The sequence below is a fragment of the Hyla sarda genome, chromosome 5 (assembly GCF_029499605.1).
Source record: "Hyla sarda isolate aHylSar1 chromosome 5, aHylSar1.hap1, whole genome shotgun sequence".
Classification (NCBI taxonomy): domain Eukaryota; kingdom Metazoa; phylum Chordata; class Amphibia; order Anura; family Hylidae; genus Hyla; species Hyla sarda.
In genome coordinates this window covers 12,936,996-12,954,025 of record NC_079193.1, presented here as the reverse complement: position 1 = coordinate 12,954,025, position 17,030 = coordinate 12,936,996, and the positions used below count along the sequence as shown (strand labels likewise).

At 44.5% G+C, this 17,030-nt stretch overlaps 2 protein-coding genes across 10 annotated transcripts in view; one reads left to right on the top strand and one right to left on the bottom strand.

The window, feature by feature from the left end:
• The window catches only part of LRRC72 (leucine rich repeat containing 72), a 100,467-nt gene extending 91,769 nt beyond the window's left edge, over window positions 1-8,698 (top strand). For 8 of the 9 annotated variants that reach the window (XM_056518894.1, XM_056518888.1, XM_056518887.1 and 5 more), the window contains one exon: window positions 8,307-8,698. In XM_056518894.1, the coding sequence (XP_056374869.1) occupies window positions 8,307-8,587 (281 nt within the window). In that variant the 3' untranslated portion in view covers window positions 8,588-8,698. The remainder of the gene's footprint in view (window positions 1-8,306) is intronic. The other variant, XM_056518883.1, reaches the window with a different exon arrangement.
• Window positions 1-16,517, bottom strand: part of ANKMY2 (ankyrin repeat and MYND domain containing 2) — a 36,789-nt gene extending 20,272 nt beyond the window's left edge. The window contains exons 1-4 of the mRNA XM_056518882.1: window positions 16,343-16,517; window positions 8,887-8,951; window positions 6,137-6,275; window positions 1,996-2,094 (exon numbers count right to left, since the gene is read on the bottom strand). Coding sequence (XP_056374857.1) covers window positions 1,996-2,094; window positions 6,137-6,275; window positions 8,887-8,951; window positions 16,343-16,406 — 367 coding nt within the window. The 5' untranslated portion in view covers window positions 16,407-16,517. The remainder of the gene's footprint in view (window positions 1-1,995; window positions 2,095-6,136; window positions 6,276-8,886; window positions 8,952-16,342) is intronic.
• Between the last annotated feature and the right edge of the window lie 513 nt (window positions 16,518-17,030).

Below are 17,030 nucleotides of genomic sequence, written 5' to 3'. Positions count from 1 at the left end.
TATAGTATAGGTCAGTGTTTCCCAACCAGGGGTGCCTCCAGCTGTTGCAAAACTACAACTCCCAGCATGTTGGACTATATAGTAGTATATAGTATAGGTCAGTGTTTCCCAACCAGGGGTGCCTCCAGCTGTTGCAAAACTACAACTCCCAGCATGTTGGACTATGTAGTAGTATATAGTATAGGTCAATGTTTACCAACCAGGGGTGCCTCCAGCTGTTGCAAAACTACAACTCCCAGCATGTTGGACTATGTAGTAGTATATAGTATTGGTCAGTGTTTCCCAACCAGGGTGCCTCCAGCTGTTGCAAAACTACAACTCCCAGCATATTGGACTATGTAGTAGTATATAGTATAGGTCAGTGTTTCCCAACCAGGGGTGCCTCCAGCTGTTGCAAAACTACAACTCCCAGCATGTTGGACTATATAGTAGTATATAGTATTGGTCAGTGTTTCCCAACCAGGGTGCCTCCAGCTGTTGCAAAACTACAACTCCCAGCATGTTGGACTATGTAGTAGTATATAGTATTGGTCAGTGTTTCCCAACCAGGGTGCCTCCAGCTGTTGCAAAACTACAACTCCCAGCATGTTGGACTATGTAGTAGTATATAGTATTGGTCAGTGTTTCCCAACCAGGGTGCCTCCAGCTGTTGCAAAACTACAACTCCCAGCATGTTGGACTATGTAGTAGTATATAGTATTGGTCAGTGTTTCCCAACCAGGGGTGCCTCCAGCTGTTGCAAAACTACAACTCCCAGCATGCCCGGACAGCCGTTGGCTGTCCGGGCATGCTGGGAGTTGTAGTTTTGCAACAGCTTGAGGCACCCTGGTTGGAAAACACTGGTCAACAACTGTATAACTAAAACCTGTAATGATATTTTTGCCATCTTTGAGATCTCTGCTTGCTGTCAGTGAATTAAACCAGTAAGGACGAAATATTGTTACAATTATATCTAGTCTCTATTAGTGAGGAACTAAAACAGAAAGGGGGTTGGGGGTGGGATTTATTAGTTTAATTGTCCCAGTTTTCTGGTGTAAAAAAAATAAAATAAAATAATGCTAATTTTTTTTTGATTCTTGCTACTTTTAGACAGAAAATGGGGTAAAAAAAAAAAAAAAAAAAAAACACCCCAAATTTATTAGGATTCATGCACTTCCTCCAATGTGCATCATTTTGAGGTAGGTGTATAAACCCTTTTATGTCTTTAAGAGATGATCTGATATTTTATTATACAATAAATAGCAGTCAGGGCTCTGTTTTTTTTTTTCCCTGATACAAAGCTCCAAATCCCCTACATGAACAGTGGGGGGCAGTAGGCAGACAAAATTTTAGTACATAATTTTGGAACGGACGTAAAATTCATATACACTATGAATGTGGGACCACCCTGCCCTTTAAGCAATGTAAACCAATACTGCAAATAAAAAAAAACTAATAATAATAATAATAATAATAAACATTTTTATTATAATTATTATTATTATTATAAAGAATAAGAATTACAATATTAATCATAATAGTAATAAAAATAATAATAATGATAGTTAAAAAAAAAAAAAAAACATATACACTATGAATGTGGGACCACCCTGCCCTTTAAGCAATGTAAACCAATACTGCAAATAAAAAAAACGAATAATAATAATAAACATTTTTATTATAATTATTATTATTATAAAGAATAAGAATTACAATATTAATAATAATAGTAATAAAAATAATAATAATGATAGTTAAAAAATAATAATAATCATATACACTATGAATGTGGGACCACCCTGCCCTTTAAGCAATGTTAACCAATACTGCAAATAAAAAAAACAAATAATAATAATAATAATAATAAATATTATTTTTATTGTTATAATAATTATTATAAAAATTAATAATTACAATATGAATAATCAAATGTTATTATTTTCATTATTATTAATAATAATATAAAAAATAATAATAAAAAACAAAACATATAAAACACAACATTAAAGATTTTACCTACAAAAGCTGCCATTTGCGCGGCCGTTCTCCCCACAGAGTTGACCACGTCGGTGTCAGCCCCGGCCTCCAACATCATCCAGACGATTTCTTTTTTCCCTAGGAGATAGAAGATTTGCGTGAGTATCTCCGAGAGGTGACAACTGCAGAGGGGCCGCGGCGCATACAGTGTGCAGAGTGGCCGCCGTGCAGCTGCGTCTTCCTAATGCTGGATAACCCGGGGTCTGTTAGTGAATTAGTTTAGCTATATTGTGTTGTCTATGATTGTGCACCACACTTTATTAGTAACCAATGCAAAAATCCAGGTGATTTTTTTAAGGAATCACTTATGTTTTTTCTCTGTACCCTGTGGATGTTTACTCAATGGCCCTGATATTTATTAATCTGCCTGAAACCAATACTGTCTGGTAATGCCTATATATATATATATATATTTTTTTTTATATAATATAATATGTATATAAATAGGTCTTGTATTGCCTATAACAACCAATCACGGCTCAGCTTTCATTTTGTCAGAGCTCGTTAATACACTGCTCAAAAAAATAAAGGGAACACTAAGATAACACATCGTAGATCTGAATGAATGAACTAATCGTATGAAATACTTTCCTCTTTACATAGTTGAATGCGCTGACAACAAAACCACACAAAAATTATCAATGGAAATCATTAACCCATAGAGGTCTGGATATGGAGTCACCCTCAAAATCACATTGGAAAACCCCACTACAGGCCGATCCAACTTTATGTAATGTCCTTAAAACAAGTCCCAATGAGGCTCAGTAGTGTGTGTGGCCTCCACGTGCCCGTATGACCTCCCTACAACGCCTGGGCATGCTCCTGATGAGGTGGGGGATGGTCTCCTGAGGGATGTCCTCCCAGACCTGGACTAAAGCATCCGCCAACTCCTGGACAGTCTGTGGTGGATGGAGCGAGACGTCCCAGATGTGCTCAATCGGATTCAGAGGAACGGGCGGCCAGTCCATAGCATCAATGCCTTCCTCTTGTAGGAACTGCTGACACACTCCAGCCACATGAGGTCTAGCATTGTCTTGTATTAGGAGGAACCCAGGGCCAACCGCACCAGCATATGGTCTCACAAGGGATCTGAGGATCTCATCTCGGTACCTAATGGCAGTCAGGCTACCTCTGGCAAACACATGGAGGGCTGTGCAGCCCCCAAAGAAATGCCACCCCACACCATTACTGACCCACCGCCAAATCGATCATGCTGGAGGATGTTGCAGGCAGCAGAACATTCTCCACGGCGTCTCCAGACTCTGTCACGTCTGTCACATGTGCTCAGTGTGAACCTGCTTTCATCTGTGAAGAGTACAGGGCGCCAGTGGTTAATTTGCCAATCTTGGGGTTCTCTGGCAAATGCCAAACGTCCTGCACGGTGTTGGGCTGTAAGCACAACCCCCACCTGTGGACGTCGGGCCCTCATACCACCCACATGGAGTCTGTTTCTGACCGTTTGATTGGACACATACACATTTTTGGCCTGCTGGAGGTCATTTTGCAGGGCTCTGGCAGTGCTCCTCCTGCTCCTCCTTGCACATAGGCAGAGGTAGAGGTCCTGCTGCTGGGTTGTTGCCCTCCTACGGCCTCCTCCACGTCTCCTGATGTACTGGCCTGTCTCCCGGTAGCACCTCCATGCTCTGGACACTGCGCTGACAGACACAGCAAACCTTCTTGCCACAGCTCGCATTGATGTGCCATCCTGGATGAGCTGCACTACCCGAGCCACTTGTGTCGGTTGTAGACTCCGTCTCATGCTACCACTAGAGTGAAAGCACCGCCAGCATTCAAAAGAGACCAAAACATCAGCCAGGAAGCCTAGGAACTGAGAAGTGGTCTGTGGTCACCACCTGCAGAACCACTCCTTTATTGGGGGTGTCTTGCTAATTGCCTATAATTTCCACCTGTTGTCTGTTCCATGTGAAATTGATTGTCAATCAGTGTTCTTCCTGAGTGGACAGTGGGATCTCACACAAGTGTCAGTGACTTGGAGTTACATTGTGTTGTTTAAGTGTTCACTTTATTATTTTTGAGCGGTGTCTATGAAAGCTGAGCTGTGATTGGTCGCTGGTCACTTCTTTATAGATTTCTGCTTGCTGTAAATTGGGAAGGTTTACATTGCATCAGCATGGAAAAAATGATTTTTCGAACCTGATACATTGTAACAAACCATCTGCTGCGAGTAAGACAAGCTGCAGAAGGTTTTATCATTATAACAGTTTAGACCTATTTACAAACCTTTTTATAGTGCAGTAAAACTCACTAAAGGGGAACTCCACCCCAAAATTCCCATAATACTCACTGGGGGGGGGGGGTGAATACTTTTGTCTTCCAAGAAGTTGCCTGACCAATGCTGCAGGGAATGGGTAATGCATTTCCCAACCAATGCGCCTCCATCCAGCTGTTGCAAAACTACAACTCCCAGCATGCCCGGACAGCCGTAGGCTGTCCGGGCATGCTGGGAGTTGTAGTTTTGCAACAGCTGGATGGAGGCGCATCGGTTGGGAAACACTGATCTACATGTTATCAAGAGGGAGCAGAGTAAGGCTGGATTCACACCACGCTTTTCAAATATGGTCACCGTATACGGTTTTCCGCTAAAAAACGTACGGCAAAAACCTTATACAACCGTATGACTCCAAATTAAAACGTATACAGTTTTTCCCCGTACGGTTCTATCCGTTTGCATCAGTTTTTGCCAACGGTTTTGCTATTTTGTTGGAATTAGTTTTCCAGCAATTTAATAAAGTTATTATTGTTCTATTGAAATTCCAATCTGCGCATGTGTCAACTCCAAAAACGGATTAGCAAAACCGTGTGCAACCGTATTCTGAAATTCTGTGTACGGTTCTCATAGACAACAATGTTAAAAGAACCGCATATCGTTCGCATAAGGTTTGCCAACCGGAGGCAAAAACGTGGTCGACAGCGTTTTTGCCTACGGTTGAAAAATCGGCAAAACCGTATCCGAGGCAAAACGGATGCAACCGTACACAACATTGGGAATACGGTTTACAATGCATTCTCTATGCATACGGTTTCGGATACGGTTGTATAAGTTTTTTTGCGGAAAACCGTATACGGTTACCGTATTTGAAAAACGTGGTGTGAACCCAGCCTAAGGCTGGATTCACACCACGCTTTTGCCATACAGTTTTCAATCAGTTTTTCTAAAGAAAACCGTATGGCAAAAAAACGGATGGAACCGTATGGGAAAAAGTAAACCGTATACTGTTTTTAAAAGTGCATACAGTTCCGTCCGTTTTTATAAAAAAAAACAAAAAAAACATACGTTTTAGAAAATTTTGTCCATTTTTAATGGGAGGGGTGTTGGGTGGGGACTTTAGGATGCAAATGCGCATGTGCAAAGTAAAAACTGTATACATGTGCGTTTCCCATTGACGTCCATGTAAAAAAAACAAAACGTATGCGGTTGAAGTACGGCTTTTAAACCGGAGTCAAAACCCAAGGTTGACCGCGGTTTTGTCTCCGGTTTAAAAACCGTACTTCAACCGCATACGTTTTTTTTATTTTTTTTTAACATGGATGTCAATGGAAATTTTTTTTTTATATAAAAACTGACGGAACTGTATGCACTTTTAAAAACAGTATACTGTTTACTTTTTCCCATACTGTTCCATCCGTTTTTTTGCCATACAGTTTTCTTTAGAAAAACTGATTGAAAACAGCATGGCAAAAACGTGATGTGAACCCGGCCTTATACGTTTCCAGGATCTGACTACACTGGGTTTGTTTGTAGTCTGTTGCCGTGGAGACATAATAATAATAATAATGATCATTTTTTTGTTTAAATCAGATTGTTACAATTGTGTCCAATGTAGACAACAACCAGGATTCCAGGCCGACACATTGTAACAATCTACCAGGACAGTGAAAGGATTGCCTAGACTGGATACAACTGTAACAAACCCTCAGCTGTGAGAAGTATTAACACAGCACAAGTTTTCAGCCTCTAACATGTTAGAATGTTCCCATTCACAGCAACAAGCAGAGATCTTGTAAATGGTAAAATGCTGGAGAGGATCACGAAGTTGATGGGACCTTTTAAGATCTGCACAGCTGGATTTTTGCTGCAGTGTGGCGGCGGCCCCAGTACCTGACAGACAAGCGAACATCAGGGCGGTGTATCCGTGCTCGTGCTCGTTGCAGTTGACGTCGGCGCCGTGCTGCAGCAGCAGTTCACACATGTCCACCTTCCCCTTGTAGGCGGCGTGCATCAGGGGGGTCATCCCGTGCTGGAAGAGATAAATGACATCATAGTCTACATCACTGGGGATGGGACACTATTATGGGGCACTGTGGCTGTCACTGTTATGGCACATTGCAGCTGACCTTATTATGGGGGCACTGTGGTTGTCACTGTTATGGCACATTGTAGCTGTCCTTATTATGGGGGCACTGTGGTTGTCACTGTTATGGCACATTGTAGCTGACCTTATTATGGGGGCACTGTAGCTGTCACTGTTATGTCACATTGTAGCGGTCCTTATTATGGGGGCACTGTGGCTGTCACTGCTATGTCACATTGTTGATGTCTTTATTATGGGGGCACCATGGCTGTTACTGCTTTGGCACATTGTAGCTGTACTTATTATGGGGGCACTGTGGCTGTTACTGCTTTGGCACATTGTAGCTGTACTTATTATGGGGGCACTGTGGCTGTCACTGTGTCTGTCACATTGTAGCTGTCCTTATTATGGGGGCACTGTGGCTGTCACTGCTATGACACATTGTAGCTGTCCTTATTATGGGGGCACCATGGCTGTTACTGCTTTGGCACATTGTAGCTGACCTTATTATGGGGGCACTGTGGCTGTTACTGCTATGTCACATTGTAGCTGTCCTTATTATGGGGGCACTGTGGCTTTCAAATTATATCTGATTTTATAATGGAGCGCTATGGTTGACACTAATTTTGGCACATTGTAGCTATGGGGGCACTGTGGATGCCACATTATATCGGATCTTATTATGGGGGCGCTATGGTTGTCACTGTTATGGCACACTGTAGATAACCTTATTATGGGGGCACTGTGGCTGTCACTGTTATGTCCCCATTGTAGCTGTCCTTATTATGGGGGCACTGTGTCTGTCACTGTTATGTCACATTGTAGCTGACCTTATTATGGGGGCACTGTGTCTGTCACTGTTATGTCACATTGTAGCTGACCTTATTATGGGGGCACTGTGGCTGTCACTGCTATGTCACATTGTTGATGTCTTTATTATGGGGGCACCATGGCTGTTACTGCTTTGGCACATTGTAGCTGTCCTCATTATGGGGGCACTGTGGCTGTTACTGCTTTGGCACATTGTAGCTGTCCTTATTATGGGGGCACTGTGGCTGTTACTGCTATGTCACATTGTAGCTGTCCTTATTATGGGGGCACTGTGGCTGTCAAATTATATCTGATTTTATAATGGAGCGCTATGGTTGACACTAATTTTGGCACATTGTAGCTATGGAGGCACTGTGGATGCCACATTATATCTGATCTTATTATGGGGGCGCTATGGTTGTCACTGTTATGGCACACTGTAGATAACCTTATTATGAGGGCACTGTGACTGTCACTGCTATGACACATTGTAGCTGTCCTTATTATGGGGGCACTGTGGCTGTCACTGCTATGACACATTGTAGCTAATCTTATTATGGGGGCACTGTAGATGTCACATTATATCTGATTTTATTATGGGGGCACTGTGGATGTCACATTATATATGATTTTATTATGGGGGCGCTATGGTTGTCACTGCCATGGCACATTGTAGCTTTCATTATTATGGGGGCACTGTGGATGTCACATTATATATGATTTTATTATGGGGGCGCTATGGTTGTCACTGCCATGGCACATTGTAGCTTTCATTATTATGGGGGCACTGTGGATGTCACATTATATATGATTTTATTATGGGGGCGCTATGGTTGTCACTGCCATGGCACATTGTAGCTTTCATTATTATGGGGGCACTGTGGATGTCACATTATATATGATTTTATTATGGGGGCACTGTGGATGTCACATTATATCTGATTTTATTATGGGGGCACTGTGGATGTCACTGCCTTGGCACATTGTAGCTTTCATTATTATGGGGGAGCGGTGCTGTCATTGCTGTAGCTTATCTTAGTATGGGGGCACTGTCCGGGCATGCTGAGAGTTCTACTTTTGCAACAGCTGGAGGGCCACAGTTCTGAGACCACTGCTATAGACGATTAAAGAAAACAAAAACCTATTTTTTTCCACCTCTGTCCACAGGCCGTGTCTGGTACTGCAGCTCTAATCTCTTGCAGTTGAAGTTCTCTTGCAATACCGCACAGGACCTTTGGATGCGGGTGGCGCTGGTTTTTAAAGGACACAACCTAACTGATTCCCAAGACAGGATGGAAGATTCCCGAGGGTTGACACCTCCTGTAGGAGACATCACCTTCTTGTTGGTGATGATCCAAATCTTAGAGAAGTTCTCCTGGATCCCCTCAGACCGGAGGTTTGTATCCTGTATACAGGGAGACGGGATTCTCTCGTACGGAGAGTTATAGATCCGGAGAGCGAACACGAGGGCCGATCGATTAATGTGATGATACTCTATGGGACCCTCGGGCTCCGGGCCCCTGCTCCTCTCATACAGAGACCACCACAGAGCATGTAAGGGAGGAGAAGGGGCCCGAGGGTCCCATAGAGTCCTACAGGTGACTGCACCTTCTGCTGAACCCACCAACCACAGTTGTTTCACATTTTGAGATACCTGTATATAACAGACTGTATATAAAAAAAGATTTGCACCCCCCCTTTAACTCATTGGTGCCTGAACTCGCTGTCATGTGACCTTTGCGCTTACCTCATCCAAACAGTTAACACGAACATCTTTACTCCCCAGGAGTGTGACGGCTTCCTGAACATTCCCTGCAATGGGAACAAAGGAAATGCTGAGAAAAATATGAAAATACTAAAATGATTAAAAAAAGGTAGGTCCAGGATCAGTACAGGATCAGTAATGTATGTACACAGTGACCTCACCAGCAGAATAGTGAGTACAGCTCTGGAGTATAATACAGGATATAACTCAGGATCAGTACAGGATAAGCAATGTAATGTATGTACACAGTGACCTCACCAGCAGAATAGTGAGTACAGCTCTGGAGTATAATACAGGATATAACTCAGGATCAGTACAGGATAAGTAATGTAATGTATGTACACAGTGACCCCACCAGCAGAATAGTGAGTACAGCTCTAGAGTATAATACAGGATATAACTCAGGATCAGTACAGGATAAGTAATGTAATGTATGTACACAGTGACCTCACCAGCAGAATAGTGAGTACAGCTCTGGAGTATAATACAGGATATAACTCAGGATCAGTACAGGATAAGTAATATAATGTATGTACACAGTGATCTCACCAGCAGAATAGTGAGTACAGCTCTGGAGTATAATACGATATAACTCAGGATCAGTACAGGATCAGCAATGTATGTACACAGTGACCCCACAAGCAGAATAGTGAGTGCAGCTCTGGAGTATAATACAGGATATAACTCAGGATCAGTACAGGATAAGTAATGTAATGTATGTACACAGTGACCTCACCAGCAGAATAGTGAGTACAGCTCTGGAGTATAATACAGGATATAACTCAGGATCAGTACAGGATAAGTAATGTAATGTATGTACACAGTGACCTCACCAGCAGAATAGTGAGTACAGCTCTGGAGTATAATACAGGATATAACTCAGGATCAGTACAGGATAAGTAATGTAATGTATGTACACAGTGACCTCACCAGTAGAATAGTGAGTACAGCTCTGGAGTATAATACAGGATATAATTCTGGATCAGTACAGGATAAGTAATGTAATGTATGTACACAGTGACCCCACCAGCAGAATAGTGAGTGCAGCTCTGGAGTATAATACAGGATATAACTCAGGATCAGTACAGAATAGGTAATGTATGTACAGTTACGCCCCTGTGTACTCCTGTTATCAGAGCAAATACATAAGGAATTAGGATATTGCTTGGATACATTCATTGTATCCGAGCACGGTTCTCACATAAAGTACAGAGGTATCAGAAGATTTGTGGTTGCCATGGTGCCGCCACGTCTTGCCGAGAAGACGTGAAGGTAGATCAGGAGCAGTTGACCGTTGCAGACAAGGGAGGGCCACCGGGGGGAGACCACAACCGAGGGTGGTATAGACCTGTTCTGCAGCTAATGAAGACAAAGTGCGACTAAAGACCAATAACCGGAGCTGTCAGAGGGGCCGTCGGGTGATCTGGAGATTTCCCGGCAGGATGGAGATCGGCCAATTCATCATTCAGAAGAAAGTTCTGCTGTGACATGGGGGACAGTACTACCTGCACCTACATCATTCACAGGGGGAGACAGTACTACCTGCACCTACATCATTCACAGGGGGAGGCAGTACTACCTGCACCTACATCATTCACAGGGGGAGGCAGTACTACCTGCACCTACATCATTCACAGGGGGAGGCAGTACTACCTGCACCTATATCATTCACAGGGGGAGGCAGTACTACCTGCACCTACATCATTCACAGGGAGAGGCAGTACTACCTGCACCTACATCATTCACAGGGGGAGGCAGTACTACCTGCACCTATATCATTCACAGGGAGAGGCAGTACTACCTGCACCTACATCATTCACAGGGGGAGGCAGTACTACCTGCACCTACATCATTCACAGGGAGAGGCAGTACTACCTGCACCTACATCATTCACAGGGGGAGGCAGTACTACCTGCACCTACATCATTCACAGGGGGAGGCAGTACTACCTGCACCTACATCATTCACAGGGAGAGGCAGTACTACCTGCACCTACATCATTCACAGGGGGAGGCAGTACTACCTGCACCTATATCATTCACAGGGGGAGGCAGTACTACCTGCACCTACATCATTCACAGGGGGAGGCAGTACTACCTGCACCTACATCATTCACAGGGGGAGACAGTACTACCTGCACCTACATCATTCACAGGGGGAGGCAGTACTACGTGCACCTACATCATTCACAGGGGGAGACAGTACTACCTGCACCTATATCATTCACAGGGGGAGGCAGTACTACCTGCACCTATATCATTCACAGGGGGAGACAGTACTACCTGCACCTACATCATTCACAGGGGGAGACAGTACTACCTGCACCTACATCATTCACAGGGGGAGGCAGTACTACCTGCACCTACATCATTCACAGGGAGAGGCAGTACTACCTGCACCTACATCATTCACAGGGGGAGACAGTACTACCTGCACCTATATCATTCACAGGGGGAGACAGTACTACCTGCACCTACATCATTCACAGGGGGAGACAGTACTACCTGCACCTACATCATTCACAGGGGGAGACAGTACTACCTGCACCTACATCATTCACAGGGGGAGGCAGTACTACCTGCACCTACATCATTCACAGGGGGAGGCAGTACTACCTGCACCTACATCATTCACAGGGGGAGGCAGTACTACCTGCACCTATATCATTCACAGGGGGAGGCAGTACTACCTGCACCTACATCATTCACAGGGGGAGGCAGTACTACCTGCACCTATATCATTCACAGGGGGAGGCAGTACTACGTGCACCTACATCATTCACAGGGGGAGACAGTACTACCTGCACCTATATCATTCACAGGGGGAGGCAGTACTACCTGCACCTATATCATTCACAGGGGGAGACAGTACTACCTGCACCTACATCATTCACAGGGGGAGACAGTACTACCTGCACCTATATCATTCACAGGGGGAGACAGTACTACCTGCACCTATATCATTCACAGGGGGAGACAGTACTACCTGCACCTATATCATTCACAGGGGGAGACAGTACTACCTGCACCTATATCATTCACAGGGGGAGACAGTACTACCTGCACCTACATCATTCACAGGGGGAGACAGTACTACCTGCACCTATATCATTCACAGGGGGAGACAGTACTACCTGCACCTATATCATTCACAGGGGGAGACAGTACTACCTGCACCTATATCATTCACAGGGGGAGACAGTACTACCTGCACCTACATCATTCACAGGGGGAGGCAGTACTACCTGCACCTATATCATTCACAGGGGGAGACAGTACTACCTGCACCTATATCATTCACAGGGGGAGACAGTACTACCTGCACCTACATCATTCACAGGGGGAGACAGTACTACCTGCACCTACATCATTCACAGGGGGAGACAGTACTACCTGCACCTACATCATTCACAGGGGGAGGCAGTACTACCTGCACCTATATCATTCACAGGGGGAGGCAGTACTACCTGCACCTATATCATTCACAGGGGGAGGCAGTACTACCTGCACCTACATCATTCACAGGGGGAGGCAGTACTACCTGCACCTACATCATTCACAGGGGGAGGCAGTACTACCTGCACCTATATCATTCACAGGGGGAGACAGTACTACCTGCACCTACATCATTCACAGGGGGAGGCAGTACTACCTGCACCTACATCATTCACAGGGGGAGGCAGTACTACCTGCACCTATATCATTCACAGGGGGAGGCAGTACTACATGCACCTATATAATTCACAGGGGGAGGCAGTACTACCTGCACCTACATCATTCACAGGGGGAGGCAGTACTACCTGCACCTATATCATTTACAGAGAGAGAGACAGGGAGGCAGTACTATCTGTGCCTATGCCATTTACAGAGGGAGAGAGGGAGACAGTAATATTTTAATCTCCATCATTTACAGAGAGACAGGGATACAGCACTATCTGACCCAACATCACCCCCCCCCCCCCCGGCCATCTGTATATTAATAATAGAGGACAAGGCTATGATAGGAACATTCAGCTAAATCAATATATTGGGTTATGGTGATTGCAGGGCCTATGGGGGTGGAGCAAGAAACAAGGACTCGCAAGCCCCTCCCCCAGGCCCTGCCCTGGGTAGAACACAGTTCTGCCGGAGAGCTCCTTTAACCCCTTAAGGACGCAGGACATAAATGTACGTCCTGGTGGGGTGGTACTTAACCCACCAGGACGTACATTTACGTCCTGTGCATAACCGCGGGCATCGGAGCGATGCCCGTGTCAAGCGCGGCTGATCCCGGCTGCTGATCGCAGCCAGGGACCCGCCGGCAATTGCTGACGCCCGCGATCTCGCGGGCGTCCGCCATTAACCCCTCAGATGATGGGATCAATACAGATCACGGCATCTGCGGCAGTACGCGATTTCAATGAATGATCTGATCGCCCGCAGCAATGCTGCGAGGATCCGATCATTCAGAACGCCGCACGGAGGTCCCCTCTCCTGCCTCCGTCCGGCTCCCGGCGTCTCCTGATCTGGTCTGTGATCGAGCAGACCAGAGCAGAAGATGACCGATAACACTGATCTGTTCTTTGTCCTATACATAGAACAGATCAGTATTAGCAATCATGGTATTGCTATGAATAGTCCCCTATGGGGACTATTCAAGTGTAAAAAAAAATTTAAAAATTTTTAAAGTAAAAGTAAAAAAAAAGTGAAAAATCCCCTCCCCCAATAAAAAAGTAAAACATCCGTTTTTTCCTATTTTACCCCCAAAAAGCGTAAAAAATAAATTTCATAGACATATTTGGTATCGCTGCGTGCGTAAATGTCCGAACTATTAAAATAAAATGTTAATGATCCCGTACGGTGAACGGCGTGAACGTAAATAAGTCCAAAATTGCAAACTTTTTAATACATTTTATTAAAAAAAAAAATTATAAAAAATTTATTAAAAGTTTTTTATATGCAAATGTGGTATCAAAAAAAAGTACAGATCATGGCGCAAAAAATTAGCCCTCATACCGCCGCTTATACGGAAAAATAAAAAAGTTATAGGTCATCAAAATAAAGGGATTATAAACGTACTAATTTGGTTAAAAAGTTTGTGATTTTTTTTAAGCACAACAATAAAATAAAAGTATGTAATAATGGGTATCATTTTAATCGTATTGACCCTCAGAATAAAGAACACGTCATTTTTACCGTAAATTGTACGGCGTGAAAACAAAACCTTCCAAAATTAGCAAAATTGCGTTTTTCTTTTTAATTTCCCCACAAAAATAGTGTTTTTTGGTTGCGCCATACATTTTGTGATACAATGAGTGATGTCATTACAAAGGACAACTGGTCCTCATACTAGTCTGTGGATGAAAATATAAAAGAGTTATGATTTTTAGAAGGCGAGGAGGAAAAAAACGAAAACGTCAAAATTAAATTGTCTGAGTCCTTAAGGCCAAAATGGGCTGAGTCCTTAAAAGGGGTTATCCAGGAAAAAACTTTTTTTTATATATCAACTGGCTAAAGAAAGTTAAACAGATTTGTAAATTACTTCTATTAAAAAAATCTTAATCCTTTCAGTACTTATGAGCTTCTGAAGTTAAGGTTGTTCTTTTCCGTCTAAGTCCTCTCTGATGACACGTGTCTCGGGAACCGCCCAGTTTAGAAGAGGTTTGCTATGGGAACTTGCTTCTAAACTGGGCGGTTCCCGAGACACGTGTCATCAGAGAGAACTTAGACAGAAAAGAACAACCTAAACTTCAGAAGCTCATAAGTACTGAAAGGATTAAGATTTTTTAATAAAAGTAATTTACAAATCTGTTTAACTTTCTGGAACCAGTTGATATATAAAAAAAATTTTTTTCCTGGAATACCCCTTTAAGGGGTTAAAGTACATGGGGACGGAGTGAATGCAATTCTGGAGGTTCCCTAATTCCTGGCGCCTTCCCTGTCCTGTAAATCCCAGATTATTGGAATTTAACCCTTCAGGGACCGATCAGGAACGGCCAGAGCGCAGATCTGACTGAGCAGAGATTAGTCAGAGAGCAGGTCATGTGCCCGGCTCTAATCGCTGCAGATTATCTCTTTAATTATGTCTAGTGCAGATTAGCGCAGAGCGCAGAACAGGTCCACCGCCTCCAAAACACGGAGAGTGATAAAATGACAACAAGACGGAATAAAAGTATCAGGAAAAACAAACATCTGAGCCCAGGACTACAGGAGGAGAACAACAGTGTCCGTCTACACTGCAGACCCCCATAACAGTGTCATCTACAGATCCCCCATAACAGTATCATCTACAGACCCCCATAACAGTATCATCTACAGACCCCCCATAACAGTATCATCTACAGACCCCCATAACAGTGTCATCTACAGACCCCCCATAACAGTATCATCTACAGATCCCCCATAACAGTGTGTCCTCTACAGATCCTCATAACAGTGTGTCATCTACAGACCCCCATAACAGTGTGTCACCTACAGATCCCCCATAACAGTATCATCTACAGATCCCCCATAACAGTGTCATCTACAGACCCCCATAACAGTGTCATCTACAGACCCCCATAACAGAGTGTCCTCTACAGATCCCCCATAACAGTATCATCTACAGACCCCCATAACAGTGTCATCTACAGATCCCCCATAACAGTGTGTCCTCTACACATCCCCCATAACAGTGTGTCCTCTACACATCCCCCATAACAGTGTGTCCTCTACACATCCCCCATAACAGTGTCATCTACAGATCCCCCATAACAGTGTCATCTACAGATCCCCCATAACAGTGTCCTCTACAGACCCCCCATAACAGTGTGTCATCTACAGACCCCCCATAACAGTGTGTCATCTACAGACCCCCCATAACAGTGTGTCATCTACAGACCCCCCATAACAGTGTGTCATCTACAGACCCCCCATAACAGTGTGTCATCTACAGATCCCCCATAACAGTGTGTCATCTACAGATCCCCCATAACAGTGTGTCATCTACAGATCCCCCATAACAGTGTGTCATCTACAGATCCCCCATAACAGTGTGTCATCTACAGATCCCCCATAACAGTGTGTCATCTACAGATCCCCCATAACAGTGTGTCATCTACAGATCCCCCATAACAGTGTGTCATCTACAGATCCCCCATAACAGTGTGTCATCTACAGACCCCCCATAACAGTGTGTCATCTACAGATCCCCCATAACAGTGTGTCATCTACAGATCCCCCATAACAGTGTGTCATCTACAGACCCCCCATAACAGTGTGTCATCTACAGATCCCCCATAACAGTGTGTCATCTACAGACCCCCCATAACAGTGTGTCATCTACAGATCCCCCATAACAGCCTCATCTACAGATCCCCCATAACAGTCTCATCTACATATCCCCCATAACAGAGTGTGATGTTCGCTCCAGGACTACAGCTCCCAGCATCCTCCCCCGGTGATATCTATGGCACACCCACCTTTGGAGATGACCGTCACCAGCGTCTTCTCCTCCCCGGTCAGCTCTCCTCTCCTATTCGCCATGTTGCTCCGGGCTGTGATACAATGTATCCAAATAAAGTATCAATTCGGTATTGGGGAGACGGCGGCCATTACTAGTACTGGCGACCACAGCCGAGCCCGGAGCTGAGCCTGCTCATGGCGTGTACCACTCTGCAGCCTGCCGGGGGGAGCTCCACCCTACACACCCCTCTATACCAACCCCTATCCGGACTCATCCATTGTTTACGATACTTATAGTTAGGAAGTTATCTACATTTATCACCTTTATAAGGAATAGAAATTATAGTGTCTGATATAGAAAATAAGGATGAGAAAGGTTTTAGAGCTCCCCCCCTCCCGGATGGAGGTGGTATCGTCCCCAGGGCTTTGCTGCTGCTGCCCGGAGAGCTCAGTCTGCCCTTCAAGCAGTGTCCTATTGTCTGCCAGTGTGTGCCAGGGAGGCAGCCAGAGCAGCTCATAGGTAAGCACTGAATGCAGAGCACACACAGCGCTGCGGTACCGCACAGTGTGAATGGAGGGCAGCGGGGAGGTGTGCGGGCAATGGCTGGATACACTGCGGTATATATACAGGCTGCGTGCAGGACACTGTATACCTATAGCTATACATTATAATACAACCTGGAATAAAAGCATCGTACATGGGAC